The 27,867-nt window shown below is 46.1% G+C and overlaps 1 protein-coding gene across 2 annotated transcripts; it reads right to left on the bottom strand.

The window, feature by feature from the left end:
- Nucleotides 1-452: 452 nt before the first annotated feature.
- On the bottom strand, nt 453-27,061 carry LOC117896881 (homeotic protein Sex combs reduced). 2 transcript variants are annotated; one of them, XM_034805410.1, is made up of 3 exons: nt 26,539-27,061; nt 17,483-18,521; nt 453-2,145 (listed from the first exon to the last, which is right to left on the bottom strand). In XM_034805410.1, exons 2-3 carry the CDS (start codon nt 18,468-18,470, stop codon nt 1,838-1,840), a joined length of 1,296 nt encoding a protein of 431 aa, XP_034661301.1. In that variant the 5' UTR covers nt 18,471-18,521; nt 26,539-27,061; the 3' UTR covers nt 453-1,837. The 2 variants fall into 2 exon arrangements, with proteins under 2 accessions (XP_034661301.1, XP_034661302.1); XM_034805411.1 differs by lacking the exon at nt 26,539-27,061 and adding an exon at nt 24,562-25,235.
- Nucleotides 27,062-27,867: the final 806 nt, after the last annotated feature.

Raw genomic sequence — 27,867 nt, 5'->3', positions numbered from 1 at the left:
TGTATCCCATTTTGTTCTGTTTTCACTAAAAATTTGTCTTGCTAGTTCGATATACATAATTTAGGCTTACTGGCTAGGTTCACATAGACTACCGATAGTTCTAGAATGCACTAACCTTAGCTTTGCGAAAAGTACAGCATAAATAATTACATTACATTACGGTTATGGGGTTTCCTTTAGCTTTCGAGTGTAACAATTCTCGTTCTATTCAAGATTTTCGTTTGCTTATTATTTGTTTTTGTTTACTTTTTGTTTTGTTTTATATTTTTACAGATATGAAACATTGGTGAGAGGTCTCTAAATAAATAATAGATAATGCTGCTGCTCGAAAGAAAGTCCAGTTTCCGTACCGAATTCTATGCTAAATGTGAAATATTTTTAGTTCCTGTTTGACTTCCGAATTTGTTCTTCAGTGGCAAATGATAAAACGATTTGAATCTGTTTTCTTTTTGTTTGTTTTTGGATAAAATTAGTAAAGCATTTTCGAAGCTGCTAGAGCACTTTCAACAACACACAACATAAACTGAACATTAGAGATAGTTTCAAAGATTTTTCATTTCTAAACGAAACACAAACATAATAAAAAGAAAGGCATCCCCCGCGGGACTGTCGTCGAGTCGGAGGTGTGCGCTCTCTGCTATTTACAAACTAAACAAAGCCTTATGTGGTTAACTAGATTTATAATATCTACTAGCTAGGTATTAAGTACACACGTTAGGACTCCGTGGAGGGTGGGGTGTTTGGGTTGGGTGTTGGGATATTGGGTTTGGATTTGGATGTGGGATATATTTAAACGAAGAACTAATGTTAGTTAGAAATCACTTTGAAATTATTGCAGATATTAGTTTTTTTTAACTCGATCTTCATCTCCTCTCATCTGTGCAGCGCTTAGGGACTACAATTTATGCTAGACTTATAGACTAACAGCTTTTCGAATACTGCTTAGAGAAAGAGGTCCATCATACTGGGTGGGAACCACACGCATTCACATAAAGAAAGTTGGAAGCAGAAAGGAAATCTCTGGATTTACCCAGGCAGTTGAGAGCTGTGCTCAATTCGGGGGAAAGTTTTTAAGGAGGAACTTCCTTTGAAGGAAACATATCAAATATCGAATAGAACTGTGTGATTGCTTGGGGTCCCACATCCCAGTATCATAGACCCAAACGAGCTGCCGTGGGGAGGAACAGCTCGTTTCTTAGCTTAACACGAATCAGTTGCAAACAAGAAACATCGTCTCTGATGTTGGTTGATCGACGGGCGGCGACTGGGACAGGCGGGTGGTGGCATGCGGTAGGCAAGATGTGGGGCAGGTGGGCAGGTCGCAGATGGCAGGTGGCAACGCATAGTTATGGTTATCGACTCAGCAGCAGAACATGTTGCAGCCAACAATGTCCGTTTTGTAGTCCAGGTCCAGCTCTGGATCGGGCTCACAGTCCGACTCCAGCAGCCGTTCCATTTGCTGATGATTTTGCTCCTCCTGCTCCTGCTCCTGCTCCTCCTCCGCCTGCTGCCTGATGATAACCTGAGATCAGAACTCTTGCGGATACTTGAGGCAATCGGCATTGGAGTTGCTGGCAGCGGAGGAGAAGAGCGAATTGGGACCGTTGCCGGTACTATTGCTGCTGCCACCGCCTCCCGTCACACCCGCACCACCGCCAGCACCACTGCCGATGCCACCAACGCCTCCGTTATTGCCGCCAGCGCCAAGGGACACAGCATCCTGCGGCCCCTGCGACTGATAGCTACCGGCCACACTGGCCGCCGCCGCCGCCGTCTGATATGGTTCCTGATACAACTGATTGAGTCTCTAACCAGTACCCGAAAAGTGCCACGCGTCCTATGCGCTCAGATGCGCAAACTGTGACGGATGGATATCGAACTGGTGGTAGGGGTGGCCGTAGGGACCCATGTGGTACGGCACAATGTTCATCGAGGCCATCTTGTGCTCCTTCTTCCACTTCATGCGTCGGTTCTGGAACCAGATCTTGATCTGTCGCTCCGTCAGGCAGAGGGCATGGGCGATCTCGATGCGTCGCCGGCGTGTCAGGTAGCGATTGAAGTGGAATTCCTTCTCCAGTTCCAGTGTTTGATAGCGGGTGTATGAGGTCCGTTGTCGTTTCGTCTCGCCATTGGCATTCACAGTACCTGTGCAGAAGAATGAAAAAGAATACATTTCTCTTAGTGGGAGCAGTAAAAATGTTTCTTTAATTCTAAGTTCTGTTCTCTTCAACCCCTTCCACTATTTGTAGGCGTTTCTAGGCAATGCTCAAACGTTCAAGTGGACAAGACACCCATCCAGCGCTCCAAGGCAGTTAATTTTCTCATTTATTTTGTGATTTTCTGCAACGTTGCGCATTTCATAAATATGACGTGTCAAACTGCAATTTGGTGGCACCCGAAAAGTACAGACCCAAACCAAAACCACAACTTTGTATTGCCAAGGAGAAAGAGAGGAGTTCTGGTACGAGAATCGCCCTAGACAGATGTTTCACTCCCTCTCTTTGTATCGTATTGTATTTTATATTCATGCAAGATAATGACAATTTCCCGTTCATTGTGAGTCGCCCCCGAAAAAAGTTTTCTGTCATCTGTGCGAGCATTGGGCCTCCGACTTTGAGGCTACGAGGGCGTTGGAAACGCGTCGTTCATAATGAGGGGGCGTGCTGTGGCAAAGTAGACTTTTAAAAGCCATTTACCGTGGCGTGTTATTATGGCCAAGTCAATTGGCCCGCCCGCCCCGCCGCCCGGCCACCTCGTATTCGCTGCTTTTCGTTTGCTTTTGGTTTTTGGCTTTTTCCAAAGAGCCAAAGAGTTGCCAGAAACAATGGGCATGGACATGGGCATGGCTGGGCCAATGCCTTCTGCAATAGATATTGTATCTCTAGTATTTATATCTGTGAAATGTGTGGCAGTCAGTCAATGTGATAGACGGCAACCGCTGCCTCTTCTGTGTGTCTGTCTGTCTGTCTGTCTCCCTGTTTGGGGCATGTCGTTCCCCCATCTCTATGTCTCTTAGGGGGGATCTTATTCCACGTTCCACTGATATTATATGGGTCATGGCCCATTTGCTCAATGGGAATTAGTTTTGGAATAGATAAAGCTAAAGGATAAGTTTTTGCAGCCACAAGTTTGGCTGTGCAGAAATTTAGTAGATTTCGATGGATATTTCAGTTTGGTTAAAGTTTTTTCAACAAAAGTTTAAAATGTGCCACACAAGTTGCTCCTCCTCCTATTTTATTTCCCTCTTCCCCTCTCTTCTTTGTTGCTGTCTGCTGTCTCATTTTCGTGGTCTTCGATGTGACGTTGGCGGAAGATGTCGGGCCACATCAATCAGCGTGGAAAATCTAAATGGAATTTCCGATTAAAGTTGAAATTAATTACCGCTCATTTAATTAAAGTGAATTTGAGTGTGGCAAATGCTACTCCAAGCACACACACACACATACCGGGTTGAGGCCTGTGTGTGTGAGTGTGGAAGCGCCAACATCAAAAGCTCTTTTCACATCCCTGGCCCTGCCTGGCTCTCTCTGGCTCACTCTCTGGCTGCCACATCCTGAATGGGTGCAAACTAATGACCAAGTAAACAGCCAGCAGACAGTAACCAGACAACGGCCATCGGCTTCATCAGTCATGCGGATCAGCAGAGAGAGAGAGAGAGAGAGAGATGGCTGACTGTTGCTGTTGCTGTGGCTACAAATTGAATTGCAGTAATCCCAGACCCAACCAACTCTTGACCCAGTCTGGACAAAACTGTCAGTCAGGTTATCAAATTTGATTGTGCAACTAATATTTCTAGTTTGCCATTAGCCCAGAACTTTGCCAGAGCCCCACCACATCCTCGAAAAACTTGGCAGACGGCTTCAAGGGTCAGACTGATGCATGATGTGCAGACATTTTTGAGTGTTTTCCTGTGACTATTTCATAAGCTCGGCTCTGACCTTGCCCAGGGACCAGCCAAATCAATAAACTTTGCTAGGGGGCAACTAAGAGCACTGCTCTTCCTGGCCCTATTCACATGTTCTCCCTTCTTGATGGTTGGCGAATCATGTGAGTGCCTGCTGGCTGGCAGAGACAACAAAGACACGCTGAACACTTGCACTGCCATCGACCATTTACAATTGTCAAATGTTGCTGTCATATGTTGCAATTTGTTTACAACACTTACACCCTACCACAAAAGAGGGGCAACATCAGTGCCAAATGCCACAGAAATGTTGGGCTGCATTTGCCAGAGTTTTGAGGGGAGTTTGGGCAGACCCAAAATGATAAGATAGCTCCATAAACCATAAACTTCTTTGAAGAGCTGTAATTCCCCAGAATTCTTGGCCATATCTGCAACTTATCTTTGGTCTTCTCTCCCATTATGTCTAAATCAGCCCCTTCATTGCCCATCATCTGCCTCTGGGGAAGTTCCCATACTCTTCAGCCCAATGCCCACTCAAATTTAGTTTGATTTCCGACTAAAGATCAACCAGCACAGACATCCGCAACCCGTTGAGTGTCAGCACTGTGGTGGGACTTGTCTGCCCAATCTTTGGTTTATTTTTCATTTGGTTAACTACATGCGAGTAAGTAGCGCATCGCTGTCGTCATGGCCAGGCGCAAAAGCGCAAAAGCCCCCCGAATGAGTTGACAGGGCAGAGCAGCCACAGCCACAGAAACGGCACCTGGCATGTCATATCACTCCTCATGCTTATATCAGAGGGGGAATGAGAGAGCGGGAGAGAGAGAGATCATGGGAGGAAGGAAGACCGCTTGACAGCGCCAATGAGCGAACATTCGAAGCGTTTTACAAGTTTGTTCCCATTTCCCTGCCACCTCAATGGATTGTGGATGTGAAGAGTGCTGGGTGCTGGGTGCTGCTACGTCTGGGCATTTGTGAAATACTATATAGACATATTGGATTCTGCATGCGTACATATATACATAAGAGTATGTACATATTTCAGAGACATGAACGCCCCAAGAATGAAGAACTCGCTTGTGTGTGACTTTTTGTTTGTTTGGCTTGTTGCCGCTCTGTCATGTACTCTTTCTGGGGCTTTGTGAATATGATGTTTGTCCAACAGCTAAATGTGTTTGAATGCAATAAACCTTATTCAAATGCTGAGAGAATTAAATCTTCAAAAAGGGTATTCAAACGTCTGTGTTTGGTGTATGGCATCCCCAGTCTGTTGGTCATTTTATTTGCATTTCATGCAAGATGACGTCAAGTGCTCGGATCTCGGACCACAGCTGACAGCCGCTTAACATATCAGTTGATATTTGAAATATTTTGGTGCAACTCCGCATGGGGATGGGGGGGACTGCATGCAAAAGATCTGTTTCAGAATTTATTAAGTGACGATCCACGGTCGATCGGTCGCTCCAACTTCGATCTCAGTGTCAGTTGCAGCAGCAGCAGCAGCAGCAGCATTCAGCATTCTGCAATTCAAATTGCCATTGTCTGTTGGGCCTGTTTCCCCCAATGTTTTGGTGCTTATCTCTTTGCATACTGGCTGGCGGATCGGGTCTGTGATTGACACGAGATTAGCATACGCGCCGCAGACTTCTCCCAGTCGAAGGCAGGTTCAAAGTTAAGCAGAAAACCTTTGGTGTAGGTCAGACACAGGTACAGATACAGCAACAGCTTTGAAGTTTAATTGTTTTTTGTTTTTGTGGCGCAAATAGACACAAGAAATAAGGCAACAAAACAAAAAAAAAAACATAAAAAAGATACTTGCGGCTTGTCACAAACACTTGTAGCAGTCATTTGTCAACGGACCGGCGTCTGGTCAGTGGAGGTAGGAATAAAAAAAAAATATATACATACACACAGCCCCAGCAACAACAACTGAACATCGTCATCGTAATCAGCAACGTGTGCGGCACCAGAGACTCAACTTTGAGGCAGGAGCGAGGCCACAAGCGTCTCCCAGCACCTGGGATCATCTGGCGGCCTCAGTTTTGATCTTATCCCAGCGCAAAAAAAGGAAAACATCTCTGAACTTGTAGTATTTCTTACAGGGAATTGCGACAAACCAACTGCAAAGTGTCCATGAGTCAGGGCAGGTTCATTCCTCAAAGGAAAGTTCATAAATCAACGCACTTCCGATTGGACTGGACATGATCCAGTGTGCGGTGGCTACTTAATGAGTCGTTTAACCAAAAACCATTATCAATGTCAAAATTCCAACCCAAGATCATTACTCATAAGAAGAGGGACGGATGGATGGTTGGGTCGAGAGTTTTGTATGGCCAAGCCAAACAGTGGTAGAAATTTGTCACAAATTGAACTAATTAACTCGGCAGATTTGTGTTTACATCGGAGGGGGAGGAATTCCCAAAACAGTTTGCACAACTTTTAGTATAAAGATTCAAAACTCAAACAGTTCCATAAATAAATCAGACAGAGAGAATGGGAAGGGAAATGGGAATGAGAGAGATGATGCCACGCTTGAGGTCTGTTGGAAGAAATAAATCTTGAACCATGAGAAGCGATCGGAATGGCATGGACATGGACATGGGCATGGGCATGGGCATGAGGATAGGAATGGAGGATTGGGCATGGATGGAGTCAAAAGGGCCGCCACAGGGGTCGTCGGGACATGTGCAGCGTACGCGCGGGTTAATTTCTTTCGGAAAAAGAGAATTAATCAAATATGTGTGTGCCTCAGTGTGCCTCAGTGTCTCTGTCTCGGTGCTATCTTGAGCATGTATCTTCTCTCTTTCCCTCTCAGTTGCATTCCTTAGGTGATAAATGATGATGCCCTGGGGTTTTCAGATGCTTTCTGTGTGCACGGCTGTGTGTGTGTTATTTTTGGGGGCCATGCGACAAATGATGTGACATTTGTGATAATGAAAGTGTTACCATGAGAAGAGATCTCCCCCTCTCTCTCCCACTGGCACGCGCTAATAATACGCTCGGACAACAGGTGTTTCCGGGGTCTATCGATGTCCACACACCATTAAAGTGCTATTAAATCGTAGTTACAACTACTGTCCGATGTCCGATGTCCGCTGTCTGACACTGCCACTGGCACTGTCTGCGGGGACGGACATTTGTCACAGGAGCAGCATGGGAAAATGGGAATGGAATTGGTAACAGCACTGGGGATCATTAATCACAATTCACAATAAAGGAAACGATGCAGTCGGCGGGAGTGGTGGTCAAGTTGGAGTCTGGGGCGGGCATCATCATAAAAAATGGCAAGAATATTAAAAACACTCCACGAAATGGGATGCAGCCAATTTCTGGAACATCCATCCCCCCCCATCCGCCCCACACACAAACCACGTTTTGGGGTTTCTTTTTGTTTTGGGTGCGAATTGTGCGTGGCCTTGTCCCTCCCACTCTCCCCACCCCACCCCATTACTCTCTTTCCTTCTCTCTCTCTCGCAGGTTTTCTTTCGTGAGCATTCGCGTGGCTGCCTTTTGGTTTTCGTGAAAAATGGAAATTATGTCAAGAAGTAAATTGATTATTTCGCTTTAAAGCATTTTTCAATTTATATTCCGTGTTTGTTGTCAACACGAACAGCATTCAGTATTCAGTATTCAGCATTTCGTCAGAGCCCGCCACAATGCTCTGTGTATTCTCAGAGTGTTTCCTTTGAGTTCTTTCAAATGTGAAGCCAGAGCCACTCGAGTGAAATGACATCATGTGGCACGAAGCTCGGCAACAGCTGATGCGCTCTGTTGGCAAATTAAACGATCTGAACCCCGAAGTGTAGGTACAGGCATGAGTGCGGGGGATACGTGTGCTCTGAGGATACCATGGGCGATGGCATATGGAAGAGCATATGGTTTCCGGTTGGCAATGGGAGAGATGAGAATGTGTTTACATGGGTAAATGTTTATTAAACATATGAGAATTCGTAATGCATTCCCTTAGCCTCAATCCCTCATTGAATTTACCTTCAATTACCAGTCTTCAACCACTTTTCAGCTAACAACCAATCACACCAATTAAAAGTCCCACTTGCCACCTTCACAATCCACCTGTTGATTGGGTTGCCCAGCGCTTAAGTGCTTTTTGGGGGATTAGATAAAGGCAAAGGCGAACGCCCTCTGGAGACACGTGCCCGCCCTCGACCTAACCCCAAATGCCAAATGCTTTTGAGACAATTCAACCCTTAGAGAGTCACTCCACCACTCGAAGGTGTTTCACAATAATTGTTTTCAATTCGAAACAGTTGCCAGAAGCACAGCAAAACACAACCCAACGCTCACCCATCCTTCAATTCCTCGCTCAGCTCTCTCTCTCTCTCTGTGTTGGCATAATGAGCTGAATAACAAATTATGCCGCTGTTTGTGTATTGTGTTGAAAATATAATAAATGAATTATCTGCATAATTAATGAGCTTTTAATTTTTAATGGCGCGTCGCAGGCTCCCAGGCTGAGTCCGTCCCCAGCAGAAAACAGAATGAAATGGGAACCCAAACAGAAAGTTTGTTCTGAAGAACATGACCAGAGAGTGGCCCAAAGGGGAGAGCGGGAAGGGAGAGGACACCGTGGCCAGACATCGGTCAGCGGTTGTGCGAGGTGGTTATCAGGGAACGCGTATCTTTTAGATACAATTTTAATGTGACTTCTTGCAAATTATTTATGCGCGCATTCTCGCTCGGATAATTATCGTTTATCTCTGATTTAAGGAGAGGAACTCTTCTCCACCCCAAAGATGATGATGATGATGATGCTGAACTCCATATGTGTCTGCTCCGTATTAAAGTACAAGAGGTTTATGCCTGTGTGTGTGTCTGCCTGTTCATGTTCGAATCCAAAATGACTACCTCAGTTAATTATGGGGCTCCCGAGTAGGGAGCGAGCGTCGCGCATGCGCACATAAATTAGCAGAGCATCCAAGCAGTGGAAGGAAAACCTGTTTTTGGCGCACTCCCTCTCTCGCTCCGTCTCTCCTGCTTGCCCTTGCCACTGCCACTGCCACTGCCGCCGTGTAAAGACCGCATAAACAGACACCCTGCCACCTCTCTCTCTCTGTCTCTCTTTGGAGAGAGATACCCTGCACCGTTGCACCCATTTTTAATGAGTGTCCTGTCGTCTGCAGTTGAATGAACGCGCTACAAAATGCGGCGTTGTCGTTGTCTGGCTTCTGGAGTTCGTTCTCTTATTTTTTATTTTTGTTCCAGCTACCATGATTAACTGCTCGAGGTCTTTGACTGGCGCTGATGATGACCACGACCACGACGGCGACGGCGACCACGACTGCGACGGCGACCAGGACCAAATCAAGAGAACCAGACCCAATACCAGACTCAGACCCGACCAGACTCTGTAATCAATCAAAGGCACGTTGAAGAATCTCTGTGATGCCTTTTTTTGCTCCTGCTCTCCCGTTCTCCTGCCTCCTGGCTCTGGATTCACTCGCGTCGCACTCATTGACTTTCCATTAATAATTTCCTTTGTAAATTGCATCCTGTGGCAATTGTTGTAATTGTGATGAATTCCTTATTAATGCAAAGTCGGGAGGGGGGAGGGAATAATGCGAGCGGGGCACGGGCTACTGTCAATGGCGTTAGGTTCAATTATCCCCATAATTCTTTGTGGCAGACTTCTGTGTGATGGGGCTGGGGCCTCAATTCATTTGCGATCCGTCAGATTGGCTGCCAGCAATTTGCGTTTGAATACTCGTGCTCCTCCCCCTGTGATCAGAAGTCTTTAATTTGTTAGTGGATGCGATTTTGATGATGCATTTAAAGGCAATTATCTCGATTGCATAAATCAGATGAATGTACACTTCGGTTTTATAATCAATAAAGCAAACATCGAGGCAGAGTGAGGAGTGCGGAGTGCGGAGTGAGGCACGGGTCAATCTCGGCACAAGACTAAGAGCTCTACTTAAGCCATTAACTGCTCTATTTAAAGGGCAATTAATCATTCCGCTAACGGTATTCAAATTGTGCCTAATAGAGCTGTAGAATCCACTCAAATAACTCTCCTGGATAATACATATTTAACTGCTGAGTTCTCTTTGCATTTCATTATTTTAATTTATAAGCTGCCCAAAAATGAGCAACAATTTTTCGAGCTCGTAAATGCTGTTCAACCCACAGGCCGCTCGCAGTTGAACAACTATTTCTACACATTTAATTAAATGGAAATACAAAACACAAAGCCTGCCGGGGCAGCAATCAAAATTAACTTGAAATTTAACTCAAACAAAAAAAGACACAGCACAGCGCAGAAAATCGTAAGATTCGTTTTTAGAAAACAAAAGTATTCAACATGGCTGCTCCCAGAGCCAACAGCATGTCAGAGAAGATGTGAACACGTTAAAAAAGCAGAGGCGAAAAAGGAAAAAAATAACAAAAATTAAAAAGCCCCAAACGACTCAGAGGCTCTGAGGCTGATGCTGATGCTGCGGCTGCGGCTGAGACTGAGGCTGGGGGCTCTGAAGCTCTGAGGTGATGAAGATGAAGATGGTGAAGTCAGGGCGCGGAACAAGTTTCTCAAAACTTGCTACAAAGGTGTCTTTAAAAATCTTTTAATTTCGACTCTCTCGCGTATAGGAAATGTGCAAATTTGCTGTCGTCAGTGGCGGCGGCTGGAGGGGAGAGACAGACAGAGACAGAGAGAAGGGGACTGGGACTCCATTCGAACTGGAGCTGCGCCTGGGATTGGGACTCGCCCGCCCGCCCGCCTTTTAATGAACCGCGAAGTGCAGCGAAATGTTGTTAACAGTATTGGGGCTCTCGTGTGCATCTGTGTGAGTGGAAAGTAAGGCAAGAGTTCCTGCAGAGGCAGAGTTGGACTGAAAGTTGAAGTCGCTCTGGGCCCAAGGGCAGAACGTTGCCAACAAATTGCAATTGTTGCCATTGCATTCGAGCTGTCACTGCAGAAGGCAGGGACACACAGAGACACACGGAGGAGTAGGAGCAGCAGGACGAACTGACCCTTGAACCCCAGTGCTTTTAGCACGCCATAAACAGGAAGGGAGAGCGAGAGAGAGAGAGAGCGAGAGCGCAACACAAAAAAAAGGTTACAAAATATGGCCAGGAAAAGCCAAGTGGAAGTGGCAGACATTTAAATCGAATTGGCTTGAGGTGGCGGGCCACTCGGTTTTAATCTGCGAAATGTAAGACGGTACTGCACGTAGCCCCAGTCAGCTAGCAGATACATATGTATCTGCCAGATACACAGATACATATATACGACAGCGCCCAAGCCCTGGCCACGCGTGTAACTCAATTTTCAATGGAGGTGGCAGCCCCAGCCGAGCACACGTTCCACAATCCTCCGCCGCCCGCTGCCCGCTGCCTGCTGCCTGCCTCCTCCTTCTGATTCCGGCACCAGGTTGCCGTGGGTTTGTCTACTCAGCCAAATAGTTTTGCCGCCTGCATTAATAATTCACAATTTCATCTGGAATTGTGTGCGATTTGTGATGGTTTTCGTTTAACTTGCTTTTCGTTTGTTTGCCCGGAACCCCAGGCCAACACACAGCTCCAAGGTCTGTGGCTGCTCTCTGGGTTTCCTAGCCTGTTGCTGGTTGTGGTTTGGTTTTAGTCAGTGGATTGGCCACAGTGGGCAGTAGGACGCAGAGAGAGAAAAAGACTTTAATTGGGGTGGAAAGGAATTTAAGGTGAGACTCAGAGTGTGTTCAAAGTAAACATATTGAAGTTTGGGTTAATGGAAGAGCCTAGGACATATTTTCCATAATATTGCTATTGATCTACCAATTCTTAGCCACTTTCATGCCACTGTGCGCACAGTGCGCTTATCGCCATTGCGTCACTTCATTTCATTTAAGTTAATGCGAAAAGAGATTAATATTCTATGCGTATCTCGGCGCAAAGGCGGCCAAAGAAAAAGGGGGAAAAACGGTAACAGGCTGAGAGCAGCGAGATGGGCTCCGAGTGGACCTGCTCTGCACGGACCTGCTTCAGGACCTGTGGTGTGGCAGTGTGGCAGTGCGGCCCCAACTCAAACAATCTGCAGATGTGCGCCAATTTGCGACTGAATTTGATAAATTCGCATTGCAGCGCTGCCGTGACACTCAGTTGGATTTATGGCTCGCACTTTTTCACCATTCAAATCGCAATTACTTTGCTTTATTCGCAATTTAATTTTCTCCACTTCCCCAGATATCTGCAAGATATGGATAGATATATGTATAGACGTATCCATAGATGCGTACCCACACAGCTTGATCTGTTTGCTCTCTAAACAATGGGAAGTGGAGGAAAAGTAAACAACATTTTGGATGCTTCCAAGTCCATTAGAATGTCGTTTCAGATGTGAAATGATTCTATTGCAGTGCAGTCTTCCTGCTGCACTGAATCGTATCTGAATAATGGATGTATCTGTATCTGAATCTGTAGCTGTATCTGCGGGCGTTTCTGCAGCGGATGCCGCTGCGTTTGCATCTATCAGCGCTGGCACATCATCAGTCATTAGTGGCGCCATTGTTGGCTCTTTAAATATTGTTGTCTTTGTATCTTGTGAGTGGCCTCCATTGTTAGTGTCTCGTTCTGGTTGAGTCTCCGCTGCCTGGCCTGGCCCCCAGTTCTTCCCCCAGTTTTTAATGCGCTTTTATTAACTTTGGCCAAAAAGGTGGTGGCCGACTGCCACTTGAAGGCATCAATGGGCCACAATGTTCTGTCCGGGGCATAAACAATCCTCTGGACTCTTCAATCATCTTTTTTAAAAGCCTCTTCCCCTCGCTTTTCTCCTCACTCTCTGGCCAAGTTGATTTGGGCTATACGATGAGTGATATTTTTAAGTCAGACAATGGGATATGTGCGAGTATATATAGAACTGCACTTTCGCGTTGACCTACAAACAAAACCAAAATTGTATTCTATTCCCTCTATGAATGTGTGGGGATGTGTCTTGTCTGCCTAATGAGCTAATGATTTTTTATGCAAATTCTGCCCATTCACTCTTGAGTGGCCCTGTCCCATGCCTATCTTTCCAACGAACTGAAGAATGAATTTCAATTCGAGCAAAGTGATGATTCGTTTAGCAGCGCGACATCTCTGAATGAGCCACTCAGTTTCATTAAGAACAATCACCCAGAGTGACGGAGTGACAAGACTCGGTATTCGGACACTCTCTGATGGTTGCCAAAATTTCGTGCTCGTGGGGGAAACGGCCTGAAAGATCGCTAATAATAGGGAGCAGGGTCTGGCTCTGGCTCTGGCTCTGGGGCTTGGACCCATCATCGTCTCGATGGAACCAGCCGAGCAGTAAAATTAATTTATGTTCTACTGCACTTTCAGCACCTTGCGCTGCAGAATCCCTGTCCGTATTTCGTATGCACCTCTCGCTGGGCACAATAAAAATGATTTTTGGGCTAGAAGGGAGTGAGGCGGGACAGTGCGGCGGGGTACTGGTTCGGGTACGACCAAATATAATAACAATCATTATGATTAAACGTAGCTATTTGAAAAGTCGTGTTCCAAGTTAATGAAAATGTAATTGAGGCAACGAATGCCGCGCGCGTTTTTCCTCGCTTGTGGGTCTCTGTCTCTGTCTGTGGGTCTGGGTCTGGGTCTTGGTCGCTGTCCTGGGGTCTGCAACTCCCTTTTGGGTTGTGCAGTCTGGTCTGGTGTTGCTGAAAAACAGCATGGCGGATGGCATGGCAAGATCGAGAGCAGGAGCTGCTGCCAGCATAGACGAGTAGCGGGGACAGTGCACAAACCCAACAGCAGGTCCACCAACACCCCAGACCCAGATCCAGAGTCAGAGTCAGACTCAGACCCGTACCGGACCCAAGTCCACGTCCAGGCTGTGGCTGTGGCTGTGGCTGTGGCTCTGGCAGACGCTTGAAACATTCTCTGTGGTTGGTGCCTTGCAGCAGCCGTCGCGTATCTTGTATCTGGCATTCAACTCGTTTGCAAACTATTAATTTTGTGTAACATCCTGCATCTGCAGAGCCTTCGGGTTGAACGGCACGACCGAGCCAGAGCTCAGGCCAAAAACCAAAGGCTGCTCCAAAAGGTATTTGTAATTTAGATTTGGAAAATAGACTGGATTTCATAATGGATCATGCATTAGATATTTGTTTAAGCAGTTTCATATGCGAGCTGAGAGTTTCCTCTGGGTGCTGCAAGATGCTCGCAGATTGGCTTCTGTTTTGTTTGCATTTTCCATGGCCATCTTAGCCTCAGTTTCCCATTGATTGAGGACGCTTTTGATGCCCATTGCAGAATACCCAAAATTGTAAATGAAATAAATAAATAGCCCACTAATTGGGGTGCGGCCTGTATTCGCTTCACAGAAATTCAACAAATTGTCAACAAATGTTGTGGCTTATGCGGGACACAGACGAGGAGGAGGCCGGAGATGGGAGGTCTAATAAGCATTTGACATTTCGTTAGTGATGTCTGCCAGTCATCAGGTTGTATCTATGCACACATCCATCTATCTATCTATCCATCTATCGTGTGTATCTGTTTGGTGCATCTTTTGATGATCTGCTTGGAGCAGTGCCAGCTTTGGTCTTGTCAATTAGAGAATGCCTTTCTCGAATGCCAACAACTTCACAAGACTGCATGCGATATTAACTAAACATGGATCTATATATACTCCTACCCGCACTACACAAAAAACCCATAAGAATTGACCATTTAGCCAGGAGCTCTTTTTTGTGTCTTGGGAGCAAAGTGTTTCGCAGAATTCTGGTTTTTTTGTGGTGCTCCTCTCGATATATCTCTCTCTGGAAGATGGCGTTTTGGGGGCTGAGGTTTTTGTTCTTACACATTTTAAAATGGTTGCCACAGTAACAACTTGACGTGATTATATGCAATCAGCGTCGTGCCCCAGCCCCAGCCACAGCCACAGTCCATCCCCCGTCTCTTCCCAGGCTGCTTCTTCCCGCTTCTCTGAGCAACATGCACTTCAAATTTGCATAATTGTTAACATGATGTTGTAGCCCCTCTCCACTCCTCTCTTGCTCTCGCTCTGGCTGTTGTTTTATACTGGACTTTAATCAGCGAATGTTCAGCCAATGCACCCTGCCCCCCTGCCCTAGATTACCCTTTATTATTGGTATTTGTGCGGCTTGGCACCTGCAACAACGTTCATTTTTAATAGCGATTCTTAGTTTGGCAGCCGCAATTATAATTCGAGGGAAATCTAACACATGCCAGCAGCAGGCAAGGGACTTCTAATAAAGACATTTACTGACAGAAAATTGAGTTGTGTGGCAGCAGCGATAAAAAGTGGCAAAGCCTAATTGCCACAAAACACAAGGCTATTGACTCTGCCGGACTCCGCGGGGTGTGGCCACCATTAGGGGCAAAAGTCCACAACAAGAAACAAACTCGAACTCGAAACCCTACCCCAAGTAGATCAATGTATCTCTAAGTAAGAGAGAATGTTCCCCTGACACACACACACACACACACACACACACACACACAAACTAATTGGCAGTCTCAGATAGCTTATAGTTATGTGTATCTAAAGATACATGTACAAAATGTAGCTATAGATGGCTGCTTTTCATATTAGCCTCAGCAGAATATGATTAAGAAAGTAATTAAATCTCGTCGATGCATGAAAACTCAAGGGAAAAACGAAACAGCAAACATGGCAGCGCCAGACAGAGATGCAAAAACATCAACAACAAAAAAACTGCACATTTGGAGAGCAGATGAAGAGATACAGATACATTTGAGAGTAGATCGTTGGGGAGATCTTTGAGTGCTCTTTCATTCATGTTCCCTCCAGAAGTTCATGTTCTTCATTACTCTCTGTGTGCCTCTCCACTTGCTGCAATTTGCATAACAGATACACAGATACCCAGATACTTGCTGTTGTTGTTGTTGCCTCTGCTGCCATGAGTTACAGATACATAAATAATAACAATGTGCCCCATTGATTGGAAGCGCACACGAAACGAGTTTTTCCACCACACACACACAAAAATCGAAATGGAAAATCAGCCAGAGTTTTCCTTCAGTTTCGTTAATCAATATGTATCTGCATCTGTGAGGTTGTTGCTGACTGAATGACTGACTGACTGACAATTTATAAGTGCAGTTCGTGTGGCTTTTCAACGTCTCCTTAATTGGCTGACATGTTGTGATTTTGGGTTGTCAAGAGGCAGTTGGCACTGCCTCGCGGCCAATGTGGCCAATGGAAAATGGCAATTTTCCCAACCAGGCAATTATCGAAGGTTTGCAGCAGGGAAAAGCACACAAGTTTATGGATATTTGAGCAGAGAAAACTCCTACTTTCCGGGGCATGTCTTTCATTTTGCTTGCTAATATTTTTTGTGATCTTTCGGCTGCCCCTGCCAATGGGCTAATGAGCCCAGCGAAACATTTGATAGATGAACGCCTCCCAGATCAAAATTCCAATCGTACAAATAGTTTCCCAGAACCCCAATCAAATGATTAATATGAATAAATGCGACTACACAGAAATATTTAATTATTTTTTTGGCTTGGCGTTCAAATAATAAACGAGCTGCAAGTTGAATTGCACTCAGGTAGATCCAAGCAAATGTCAAACAATTTGCAATCCAATTAATCTCATAGATCCCTCGCCCCCCTCTGCTGTAGCACCTTCCGCCAAGCTTCCCCCCCGCCGTACCACCTGCCACAAAACGATGAAGCATCTTTGGCTGCGGTCAATAATTTGATTATGCGGCGAACTCCGTCCGCGTCGTGAGAGACCCTCCATCAATGGGTCATGAGAGGTGGCCAGAAAAAGGGAATCCACTTGAGGAGAAGGAGTACCAGAAGCAGGAGGTGGAGGTGGAGGTGGCAGTGGCAGGCAGCTGTGGCACACAGAGAAAAATCTGTGTGCGCGCCATTGACATGATGAAAAATCGCTCAACAATTTTTCCGTTCACAAATTTTCCAGCCCAACGAATTTCGTATGAACAAAACTTTTTTTCTCGTTTCAATTTAAATATAAACGAAGCGAGGTGCTGAGATTTATATCAGGCTACACTAACCGTCTCTTTGTATCTGTATCTCTGTATCTCATGTAGATGCAATCTGTATCTGTATCTGCAGATGTATCTGTATCTGCAGATGTGTCTGCGTGTGTGTCGGTTTTATGAGTTATTGTGGGAGTCAGTCCGTCTTAGCTGCGGGTGCCAGGTCCCTGGGTTCTACGATGGATCGCCTCCCCCGTTTGTTTACAGTTTTCACGCGCTACGATTTTCGCGGTCGAGTTTTTCACGCAGCGCTCCACCCACCACACCCCCCCTGCTCCCATCTGTGGAGTGGAGCATTGTGGGAGAGAGTGTAGGTGTGAGGGAAACTGCTGCTGCCGAGAGGTATTGTTTATGTATTTTGACAAGATTCCCCGCGCGCACAGTTTGCCAGACAATTTGGTGGCAAGCATTCCGGTAGCTACTCACTTGCAACATTTTTCGGCTGGCAAATGAGTGAGGCGAGTGAGGCAAGTGTCTCGCAGGCACATCGATGGGGCTTTTCGGTGGGTGGATAATAATAATCTTCCAGAAATGATTCAGGAATCATTTCCAGGGAAGTTTCCTCCCTTAGAATATATTTTTCAATACTCACTCTGTCCGAGATGCACTCTCTTCATCCATGGATAGATCTGTGGCGGATTCTTTTTGCCATTGCCGCTGTTCTGGCTGCTGCCCGCCTCGTTGCCGCTGTCGCTCTCCGAGTCGGAGTCGCCGCCGCCAGGACTGTGCATCGGGACATTGACCACGCCCGGCACACCGCCGACACCCACACCACTGCCACCGCCGCCCACGGGCACACCCCCAGCACCTGTGTGATTGTTGTTGAGACTCACGGCGGCGGCGGCGGCCGCTAGGCTGCCACCCAGCACTCCTTTGTTCAGGGATCGTGCCACACTCTCCACCACGGAGCTGGGCGAGAGCTTTGGCGAGATGTCGCGCGTGGAGAGGTCCTGCGGGCTGGCCAACGATTGGTTGTTGTTGTTGTTGCTGCTGTTGTTGTTGTTGTTGCTGCCGCCGCCGCCGCCTCCACCGCCACTGCCGCCCGGTGTGGTCGGATCATTGGCGTACTTGCAGCTGATGTTCGTCTGCTGCTGCTGCTGCTGTTGCTGCTGTTGCGGGAGTTGCTGCTGCGCGAGTTGCTGCTGCTGCTGTGCCACCACGGCCGCCGCGGCATGGGCATGTTGCTGCTGCTGCTGCTGTTGCTGCTGCTGCTGCTGCTGTTGCAGCAACAGTCGCTGCGGCTGCAGCTGTGTGTAGTCCACCATGTCCGGATTGCCCTGTCCGCCGTATGCCGCCGCCTGGTTGGCGTAGTGCGCCTGCGGCGTGTTCGGATAGAGGTTGGGCGTGTAGGCTGCCGCCGCTGGGAAATAGTCATTGGCTCCGGGCGTGGCGGCACCGGAGTTGCCCGGCCCACCGTTGGCCCCGCCGCCGCCAGTGACTCCAGCTCCAGCTCCATTGCTGCTGCCCGTGGAGGCATTGGCGCCCGGATGGCTCTGCTGGGGATTCATCTGCTGCGGATAGCAGGAGGCCAGCGAGTTGACAAACTGGTACGAGGACATGGCAAAGCAATCTGGATCCATTCTGTAGCCAGTCTCTGTGGTCTGGTCTGTCGTCTACGAATCGATTAGAATCTGAAATGAAGCGCAAGCAGAGTGCAAATTCAATTAGTTATGGATGCAGGAGGATCTATGCTGTAGGGCCTCTTTCTGTGCTCAGGAAAGAGATTTCACTGCTCGATTATATTTGCATAATCCAGAAGAAAGATACGCAGAAAGAAGTTCCTTCCTGAGAAGTTTTAAAGATCGTTAAAAAGATCCTTCAACCCATGAGCTGCTTCCTGCAGTTAATTCCCCAGCCAAAGAGTTCCAATCAAATGGCATCCCAACCACTGTGGCCCCCGTCTCTGGGGTCCGTTGATTGGTTCCTCCCCCAAAGTGTTGTGCGGCGGTTAATAATTTCACTGGCTTTCGTTTGGCTTCTACGTGGTTGTTATTATTATTATTATAACTTTTAGAACGGTAAAGAATCGGGTTTCTCCTGGGGCCACAGACCCGCAAGTCCCCAAGAAAGCGAGAGAGACAGAGAGGAGAGGAGAGGAGAGTGAGAGAGAGTTCAGTGCCTAAGCATGCAATTTAAGCAAGAACCAAGTCACAGGCAGTGGACTGGACTGGAGTGGATATATTTATGTACAAGTATTGGGAGTTTGGGTCTTTGTGGAATGCCTGGACCGCCCACTCTTCTGGACACACTTTGCTGGAGCTGCACTTGTCCGTGGCCCAGCCAGGCAGCAGGCAGCAGGCACTTCTGCAACCATCGCAGAGATACGAACCAGTGCCAGTGCCAGTGTTTGTTCAATGGAGGAGAAAACTTGTATTCCTTTTGGAGTCGCTGGAGATAGCAAACAAAAGCAATGACCGAGGCACAACCTCTGCCACTTCCCTGTCCTTCTGGAGGAGGAGGAGGAGGAGGCCATAGCCATAGCCATCGAGGCTGAAAATCGCCCGAAAGCCGAAAAAGTGCAAAACGCAATGGCAAAAGAGGCCAAGCGAGGCCGCTGCACATGAACATGGCCAAAATAAGATAGCGAGCGAGAGAGAGAGAGAGAGAGAGAGAGCAGAACTTTGGACAAAAACAATGCAACGAACTCTGCCACTTCCCCCCTTCCCAGTGCCCCTCCGCCACTCCTCGCTGTATCTCTGCCCTTTTTTTGCTGTATTTTGTTTTGTTTTGTGTGCTGCTTGAAACCAATAATTTTGATTCAGTGGGCAATTTAACCCTTTAGCATGTTGGCCAACTGAAAGGAGCTGGCCAAGTTGGGCTTAAATTAAAACGCCGTACGAGAGGCGCATACCACGTCTGCTCCCCCTCCGCCTCCCCCTCTCAAGATAAAACAGAAATGGCCAAGAAGACACGAGCAATGCGCAGCCACTGGACAGAGATTTATTTGATGAGCAGCGTTCCACAAAACACAGCACAGAGAACGGGGAACGTGGCCAAGGAAATACTTATTGTAAGCGCTAGCCGTCAGCAGGGGATCTCTCCCACTCCCACTCCAACGATTATAGACTTTAACGGTGGTTATTGCCTCCCCCTCAGAACACCCCTTAACGAAAACCCAACCAAATTCGATTTGGCAATATGAGAATTATAGTTGTAGGCAAGCGCCAATGTTTAGGCCGAACAACAAGGCCGAAATCAACGAAAATTATAGGATCAACTGCGGATTTGACTCCGTCTCTGAACGTTGAACGTTGAACCGTTGAACCCTTGTCTTGACTGGCAGATATTTGTACTGTGCGCGGGGTCGGATCGATTTGGTGGCAAAATGGGAATGGAAGCGATGAAAATTGATTAAGTGCAGAGATCCCAAAGATTCACAGTAATCGATGAACGGAACGGGAACGGGAACGGGAATGGAAGATAGTTAACGTGCAGCTGAGAGATCTTTAAGTGGAGTTTAAATTGATATCTGAAGATTGTACTGAACACTCTGCACCTCCCGTTCCACTTTCAGTTGGTAAAATTCAAATTAAACGTAAGGCGGCTGCTTCCGTTGATTTTCTGATCACTTAAGGGCAAATTAAATATGCAGCGAAATGCGGCGGGGGGCTCATAAATTATACGAATTTTTGGAAATTGTTTTCCAAATAGTTGAGGCGACAAGCGGTTCAATTGGTGTTAATTAAATCCATGAATAATAAAAGCGCAAAGCGAATTTGCGGGCACCCCGAAAAAGATACAAAGATGCACACGCAGGGAGGAGAGAGATGTACAGAGAGGGGACGGGAGGGAGACAGCCGCCAGACATTGTCTTAGATTGGCGATCGTCGGTCCATGTCATAAGAAAGCCATAAATTATGGCAATTCTTTCGGCATTTTGGTTCGAGACGGCGACAGCGACGGAGACGAGGGAGCGAACAAGTCAGTTTTTCCTTTTGTCCTCCCATCCAGTCCCAGTCCCAGTCCCAGTCCCATCCATCCACTCCTCTATTGTATAAACAATTTTTAATATGCCTTCAAATGGGAGTGAAATTTCTTTTTTGTCCCGATACTTAAACCGCAGAAAGAATTTCCTTTCCCCGTTTCACATTGCCGTTGCCACAGGTAAGAGAACGGATCTCGAAAGGAAAGTGGGGAGAGGTGAGGTGAGGTGAGGTAATACTCGTATAAAATAAACAGCAATTGAGTTGCACATGCGTCGGGTCCGCCGTGGACGCAATAAATCAATTTGGGGCACACATCGAGGCGACAGCTGAAAAGGGTTTTTCATGAAAAATTCCTCAAGACATTGACGGGGTTTCCTTTCTCGTTGGAAAGTGAGAGAAAGAGCAAGGCCCAGGTCGAGCCGTTTGACTTTTGTGCGTACGTTTCAGGGGGGTTGAGAAGGTTGAGCATATGCGTAATTAAGATGATTAACTTTTGCATAATCGATAATTAAAGCGATTTTTAAGGGTTTTTTGTGTACAGGATTGATGGTCCCGCTGTCTATATTTATCTTTATTCTTTATGGCAATGTCAATGAATGCAGCCTAAATATCTTTAATGTACAGAAAACTATACAGAACTTCTCCCAAATATATTATTCTTGCATGCATTATTTCATATCTCGCTCTAAATTCGAATTTCCCTATGTGTTTCCCTTAAGAAAACATGCCTTAAATAATCAAAATACAATACACATAAAGAAAATGAAGCTATTAACTAATATAATCCATAAATTAATTGTCTACAAATATCTGTAAAAGTCAGTGAAACAATTTAAACCTGTTTCTTCCTCCACAAAAATCCATTCTTCTTCAATAGGCAATTCTATTCCTCTGTTGGCTCCTCAAACTAACTTACAGTGGAAGTAAAATGCTGCTTAGAAACCCAACCACCTAATGACCAAACTGTCATCCATTTCTAACCACTCCATCATCGTCATGGGACTCTCCTCGCCACCATCTTAATTATGAAATGAAGAAAACCACCCAAAGCAGTTATTTCTTTTACAAATGTCGCCCTGGCTGCCTCGGCCGCTGTCGTCACCATTTCAGATTTTTGTGTATGGAAACAGAGACTGAACAGAGACTCAGCCACTAGGGAGCAGGGAAGAGAACCCTGTACCCATCATAAATCATAATTTTTAATATTTGTTGTCAACGACATGGGCGTAGCTCGTGTACATGCAAACATGCCGCCGCTTCTAAAACTAGGGTCTACGCGGGCCAGGCCAACCCACGGTACACGGTACGCACGTGAGTACGAACAGATCGTTGGACAAAAAACATAAACAGAAAACTACAACGGAACCAAAGAAAAAAGGATGAGGAAAATATGAATAAAGGTATTTGCGCACGCGCAGTCACACTCATTGGGCTGGCTGTCTCTTTTGCACTGCCTGAACAGCCAGCTGAGCCAGCTGTGGGACAGAGGAGGCGACAGACTGTGTGTGGACCCATTAAAAACTCATAAAAATTTGTAAGCACCTCATAAAAATAGTCATAAATATTATTCCTCCTCATCTTTTTTTGTGTTTTTGTTTTTGGAGTGCGGTGCGTCTGGCCCTGTCCTCTCTTTCACTCTCATTCGCTGGGTCTCTATCTGTTGTGGCAACCCTCGTCACAGTTTCTGTTTGCGGTTTGTTTGTTTGCCTGTCGCTCCTCATAATTTTTATGAGTTCTTTCAATTGTTTTCCAAATACTCGAAGCCAATCAAAGCCAACGATCCGCACTGCAAGCGGCCATTTCTGCCATAATTTACGATGTGTTATGTAATGGTTTTTGGTTAGAGATATCAGAGTAGTCGTGCTCCTGGTCAAGGACAGCTCAATTGTGTAATATTTCATGGTTCCTGGCTACTGTTTAGGGGCAGATTATTGTCGTTTAAGTAGTTGGGTTCAGATTTTGACAGCGGGATGTAATTGATGGAGTGTGGACAGGGAGCAGACCTCAAAGATATCAATTACAGAGGATTTAAAGATGCGGAATTTATGGAATTAAATATCCAACGAATTGGTTCCTGAACCTTGCATTTTTCTAGGAATAATTTGTGAATTAAAGCTTGCATGCAAGTCGACTGCTTGAGGTCTACTGGTTCCCTGACTTTTGCTCCCTTCAACAACCTTCAAAGTGTCCCAGCACCTATTGCACAAACATTTGTGGCATTTCCCCTTTCGAAGTACTTAGATCAACGACTACAGACTTCAGCACACAGTTTGAGAAGTTTGCGTGTTTCGGATTTTGATTTATAAATATGAACAAGTAACGATGAAATATCATAGGGGCAGAGGCGAAGGGACACGAAACCCGCGAATGATGAATGTCCCCGCCAGGCGCAGGCCAAATGCGAAATCCGAAATGATAATGGGCATAAATAACGATTGCCACAATGCAGAAGACACTCGAACTTTGGACATACTCGTACTACGAGGCGGTACACCCCTCTGTGTGCCTTCTCCTCACATGGCCAATTAGCTAGATGAAAACTGGGAGTGGGACAGAGAATGGGCCTGGGTCTGGGTCTGGGTCTGGCACTGCAACTGTAACTGTCTCTCTGTTGTGCCCACATTATGCAATCGGGGCAGCCACTCTTTGATCTTGGCCCACCCCTGGCGATGGCTAGGGCGAGGGCGATTGCTAGGCAAATGAAAGTGACCTACATCAAGTGGAATTTTCATCCACTCAGTCCACATATGTGCATATACCCGGCACTCTCTCTCTCCGCTCGATTCACTTATATCAGAAAAAAGTGCCCATGCAGGGACTCTGTCTAGGGCCCAGGAGCAGTCGGTCATTGGTGCAGCTACTCGGCATCTCGGTTCCAGACCAATGCGTCCGTCTTCTGCCCAGGTTCCCGTCTTTAATATCATTTCGGTTTCGCTCTGCAGTCGTCGCCCCATGGCGTCTTGGCCAGCATGACTCCGCAGTCCCGGACAGGGGCCAGACCTATGTCTTGGTTGCTTCATCCCTGCATACTTATAAGAGGGATCGGTGTTGTATATAGGGATGAGTACATAGGGTTATATGGTTAGATTAGCCTCTCTATATTCGCTGCTTGTTAGGCATTTTTCATTCGCTGTGACATTTCGCCTTTGTGCCTCTTAATTATTTCGAAAGCGGCTGCATTTCGTTTTAATGAAGTGAAAATTCTTGGCGCTGATACCGCACACGCAACCCAATGAAAAATTACTAAACACACAACGAAAAACCAGAAACCGAACCCCAAATAAAGGGAAATAAGTAGCAGCCAAAGTATGCGACAGTATATGGAAATTTTGTGGGGCTTGGTTTTTGGACAACGAACGATTTTTATTGATTTAAAACAAGATAGATACGAGTTTCCAAATAGAGGCTAAAATAGTAAAAGAAGCTACTGAAATTTGTATGTAAACAAAAGGAAAGAATATCTACAAAGTGCGGAAGACGATTGTGGCATAAAAAGTTACTTTAATCCTAACAAAATAAAAACAAATAATACCTGCAACTCAAAAGCAAACAAAAGCGAGCTTCACCTTTTACTTAAACAAATTCTCTTCTGCAGACACAAGAAAAAAAAAAATGCACAAATAAAAAAAAATTGAAACAAATTATAGCAGATTGTTATCTAAAAGAGAAAACATTTGAAATACAATGCTCTTCCCATGCAAGGAATGCCTCAAATGATTATTATTACCCCTACAACTCTACTCACAATTTTCAGTTAGCCGTCGGCGTTTGGCATTTACCAGATAGCAAGTGAATTCTTTGAATATTCACTTCACTCAATCACTGAATACACTTTGTATGGTATTTAGAGTTGTTTGCATTAGAGGATGGATTTGAGCAGAAGTTGCGCTGGGATTTCAAGAGTTAATCCGTTTGCATCCTGCTGGCAAGGCAAATGGGTTGGCGAGTCCTTTAACTTTACCTGCACTTGCCACAGGAATGATTGTTTGGCTGACTTTTAGCCTTAATTGGCCGCAGATTTGAACGGTTTTATTGCACACACACACAAACACACGGCACACACACAGAGGCAATTTGTCACAGACGCCGGCCGGGGCAGATGAGGCCCATTAGGAGGCGAACGCGATAAGTATCTGCGAGATGGCTAAAGTATCTGCGAGAATTTCACGCCGAATTTATGATTATCCATCAGCGCGAATGCCTCTCAGACGTCATCGATGAGCGCCCTGACACTGAAAACACTCTGCTGCCCATCCATCATGTATCTACGAAGTGTATCTTTGTATCTTTTGTGTGTGCAAGTAAGTATCTGTGCAGCTTTTGTATCCAATGGACAATTGTGTGTCGGATTGTTTTAGGTTGTTCCGTTTTCCGTGTTCCGTGTATTCCGGTGCTCGATGTATTCGCGGCTACGTGCTCGAAGCGTCTCACTTTGAATGCTCGGGCATCATTCAAATATCCGAGCATCAATAAAAAACACTCACACACTCATTCACTCGCTCGCTCACGCGCAGCCCCCGTCCCCGTCTCTATCTCCTTCCCCTTCCCCTTCCCCATACCCTTACCAACCCCACCAATGTCGACCCATCCAATTGTATCTGCGAGTACGAGCAAGTAGGGCTACTATAGAGCCACATCCAAGTGCATTCATCAAGCACTCACTCGCGTAAAAAAACGAAGAGCCAAACACCAAATTCGAACACAAGTGAGTGCGAGCGAGCAGGCAGCACTGTGTGTGTCGCCTGCCGTCTCCCTTGCACCTTCTGCGGGCATCCATGCCGCTCTACCTTTGCGGACGCAGAGAACATTTTCGTATCAACCGCCAAACCAGAAATTCGAAGCCGCAAATACCGCGCGTGTGTGTGTGTGTGTGTGTACGTCTGTGAATTCGAAAGAGAGCGAGTTCGAATGATGGTTTCTCTCTCCGCATTTTGGTCAAAGTTCTTATTGCTCTCACGTACACTGTCCGTGTGCATTTGAGTCTCACGTACACGAGAGATCGTTCGGCGGCAGTTCGAACAATTTCTTCACTCAAAATTCTTATTGCTCCCACACGGACACTGTGCGTGTGAGATCGATTCCTTAAAGCCTTTAAAAACATTCGAACTTCGATGTTTTGGATATCTTTGAGCGCTTTCCCATAAGCTGCATTTTGGCTGAGAATTGCTGATTGGGGCTAACGAAGGACGGGAAAATAACATACCTTTTGGAGGAGGCTTATTTGCTCAGTAATTGGCAAAAAAACATTCCAATTTATGGGATTTAACTCTTCATATAGCCGAAAACTCTGGGTTCATTATTTAATGACCTCTAAATAGAAACACAACATCTACACCCCCTTACACCTCGTGCACCTGCGGTTTCAGTCTTGTTTGTCTCCTACATTACACTGTGTAGAATGAAACAATGTAAGACAATAAATACTAAGATTTGTCTGTCAAAGAAAAATATCTTGGCCTCCAGTTCCGCTTTTATTATTAATCATTTAAAAAAGGAAAATACTTCTAGTAGTTGGAAATTTAAAGAAAGACGTTGAAGATGTTTTAAAGTACATTTTTTCTAGCACTTTTGGTGGGAATCCAACTAAATGTTGGGTAAGAATTTCAGCTTATTTTAATTCTTTCAGAGCTTCAACTCTAACTTTTCCAACCCATTCACTGACTTATTAAAAACCTCTTCCTATGCTAATCCCATAATCCATATTTGCAGTTTATTTTCTTACCTATAAATGGTTGAATTTGAAATCCAATCGCAGGTTACTTATCTGCTTTGAAGAATCTGTTTATTTATTCCAACACTTCACTGGATATTTCTGTGTATTTTTATATAAATTGTATTTGCTTTCAGCACCGCACTTTTAATCCAAATTATTCTGTGTTGAGTTGCTTCGGGATACAGTTTTCACTTTAGGATTGATGGTGGAACTGGGACATCTTTTCAGGGGGAGAACTGGCTCCCTTATTGAGGAGTTATCTTGCAGATTAATCCGTTATAAGCTCATCGAGGGGACCATGACCAGTGCACCTTGGTTCCGATTTACCGACGCCTAAAAGCTTCCTTTCCATGGGGTACAAGACTCCAAGTTGCATGAGAGAGAGGGAGACTCGAGTCGACTCGCGTTGGAGCAAAAACTTTCGCGTGTTGCACGATTTTTGTGGCAAGTTGAGGACCGAGCGCGCGGCTTGGCGACTGGAGCGACTGAAGTGCGCCACGTTCGATACACGTTTGAGTGTCGGACCATTCATCGGTCCACCAGTCCACGTCCGAGTCGTCGATTCCACAGTGCTTCTGGGCTGCGCTGTGCACGTGTTTGTGTGTGTTTTTCGAACACTGTAAATCATCTGCCTGCGAGGCCATGAGTGCGAGCGGGAGGCCGTCTGTGTGCGCATGTTCGAAAAGCAGGGTGTCCCGCTCTGGCCCGAAACTGACTCCGCCCCGTGCCTTGATTTATGGACAGAGGGTGCCAAGAACCGGCCTATGGCGCTGCAGAGCTGTCTGTCCCGTGGAAATGGAAAAGCCAAAGAAAACAAAAGAGCACAAAAAACAGGTAGTTGGATCCAACGTTGGCTGGCTGGAGGGCCAGCACTCCAGCTCTCTTTTGTTCTAGCTGCTGCTGCTGCTGCTCCAGATTAGGCCGAAATCATCCTAGATTAGGATGCGATGCGTCCACCCAGGCGGGCAGGTCTCTCTCTCTCTCTCTCTCTCTCTCCCCACTTATGCCTCCATGGAGCCCACTCCCCTCGGCGACTTTATTTGTATTCAATCGTGGCGCTGTTCCCCTAAATCACCGTCACATTATTATTTCGCATTATTATTTTATAAACGTTTCGCCGCGTTCCACGTTCATTTCCATTTTTATTGGCTGCCTTTGAAACTTTACAAAATCTGTTCGGTGTGTCCCTGCCTCTGTCCCTCCTCCTACACCTCTTCCTCCGCTGCCATCAAAGTGTATTTTGTGACTCCCTTTAAAACGAGCTCGTTTGCAGTTGTCTCTGGATTTAAATTTATTGGCTCCGGTTTCGGTTTCTGTTTCTGTTCGCTGTTCATTCTC

This window comes from Drosophila subobscura, chromosome O, assembly GCF_008121235.1.
Source record: "Drosophila subobscura isolate 14011-0131.10 chromosome O, UCBerk_Dsub_1.0, whole genome shotgun sequence".
NCBI classification, from domain to species: Eukaryota; Metazoa; Arthropoda; class Insecta; order Diptera; family Drosophilidae; genus Drosophila; species Drosophila subobscura.
Note: the sequence above shows the minus strand (reverse complement) of the source record. Positions and strands in the feature narration are given on the sequence as shown.

Coding starts and splice junctions, on each gene's coding strand:
- LOC117896881 (XM_034805410.1), bottom strand. CDS start 18,470: ATGGATCCAGATTGCTTTGCCATGTCCTCGTACCAGTTTGTCAACTCG. Junction 2,146..17,482: donor GAGAGTGCATCTCGGACAGA/GTGAGTATTGAA, acceptor TCTTCTGCACAG/GTACTGTGAATGCCAATGGC.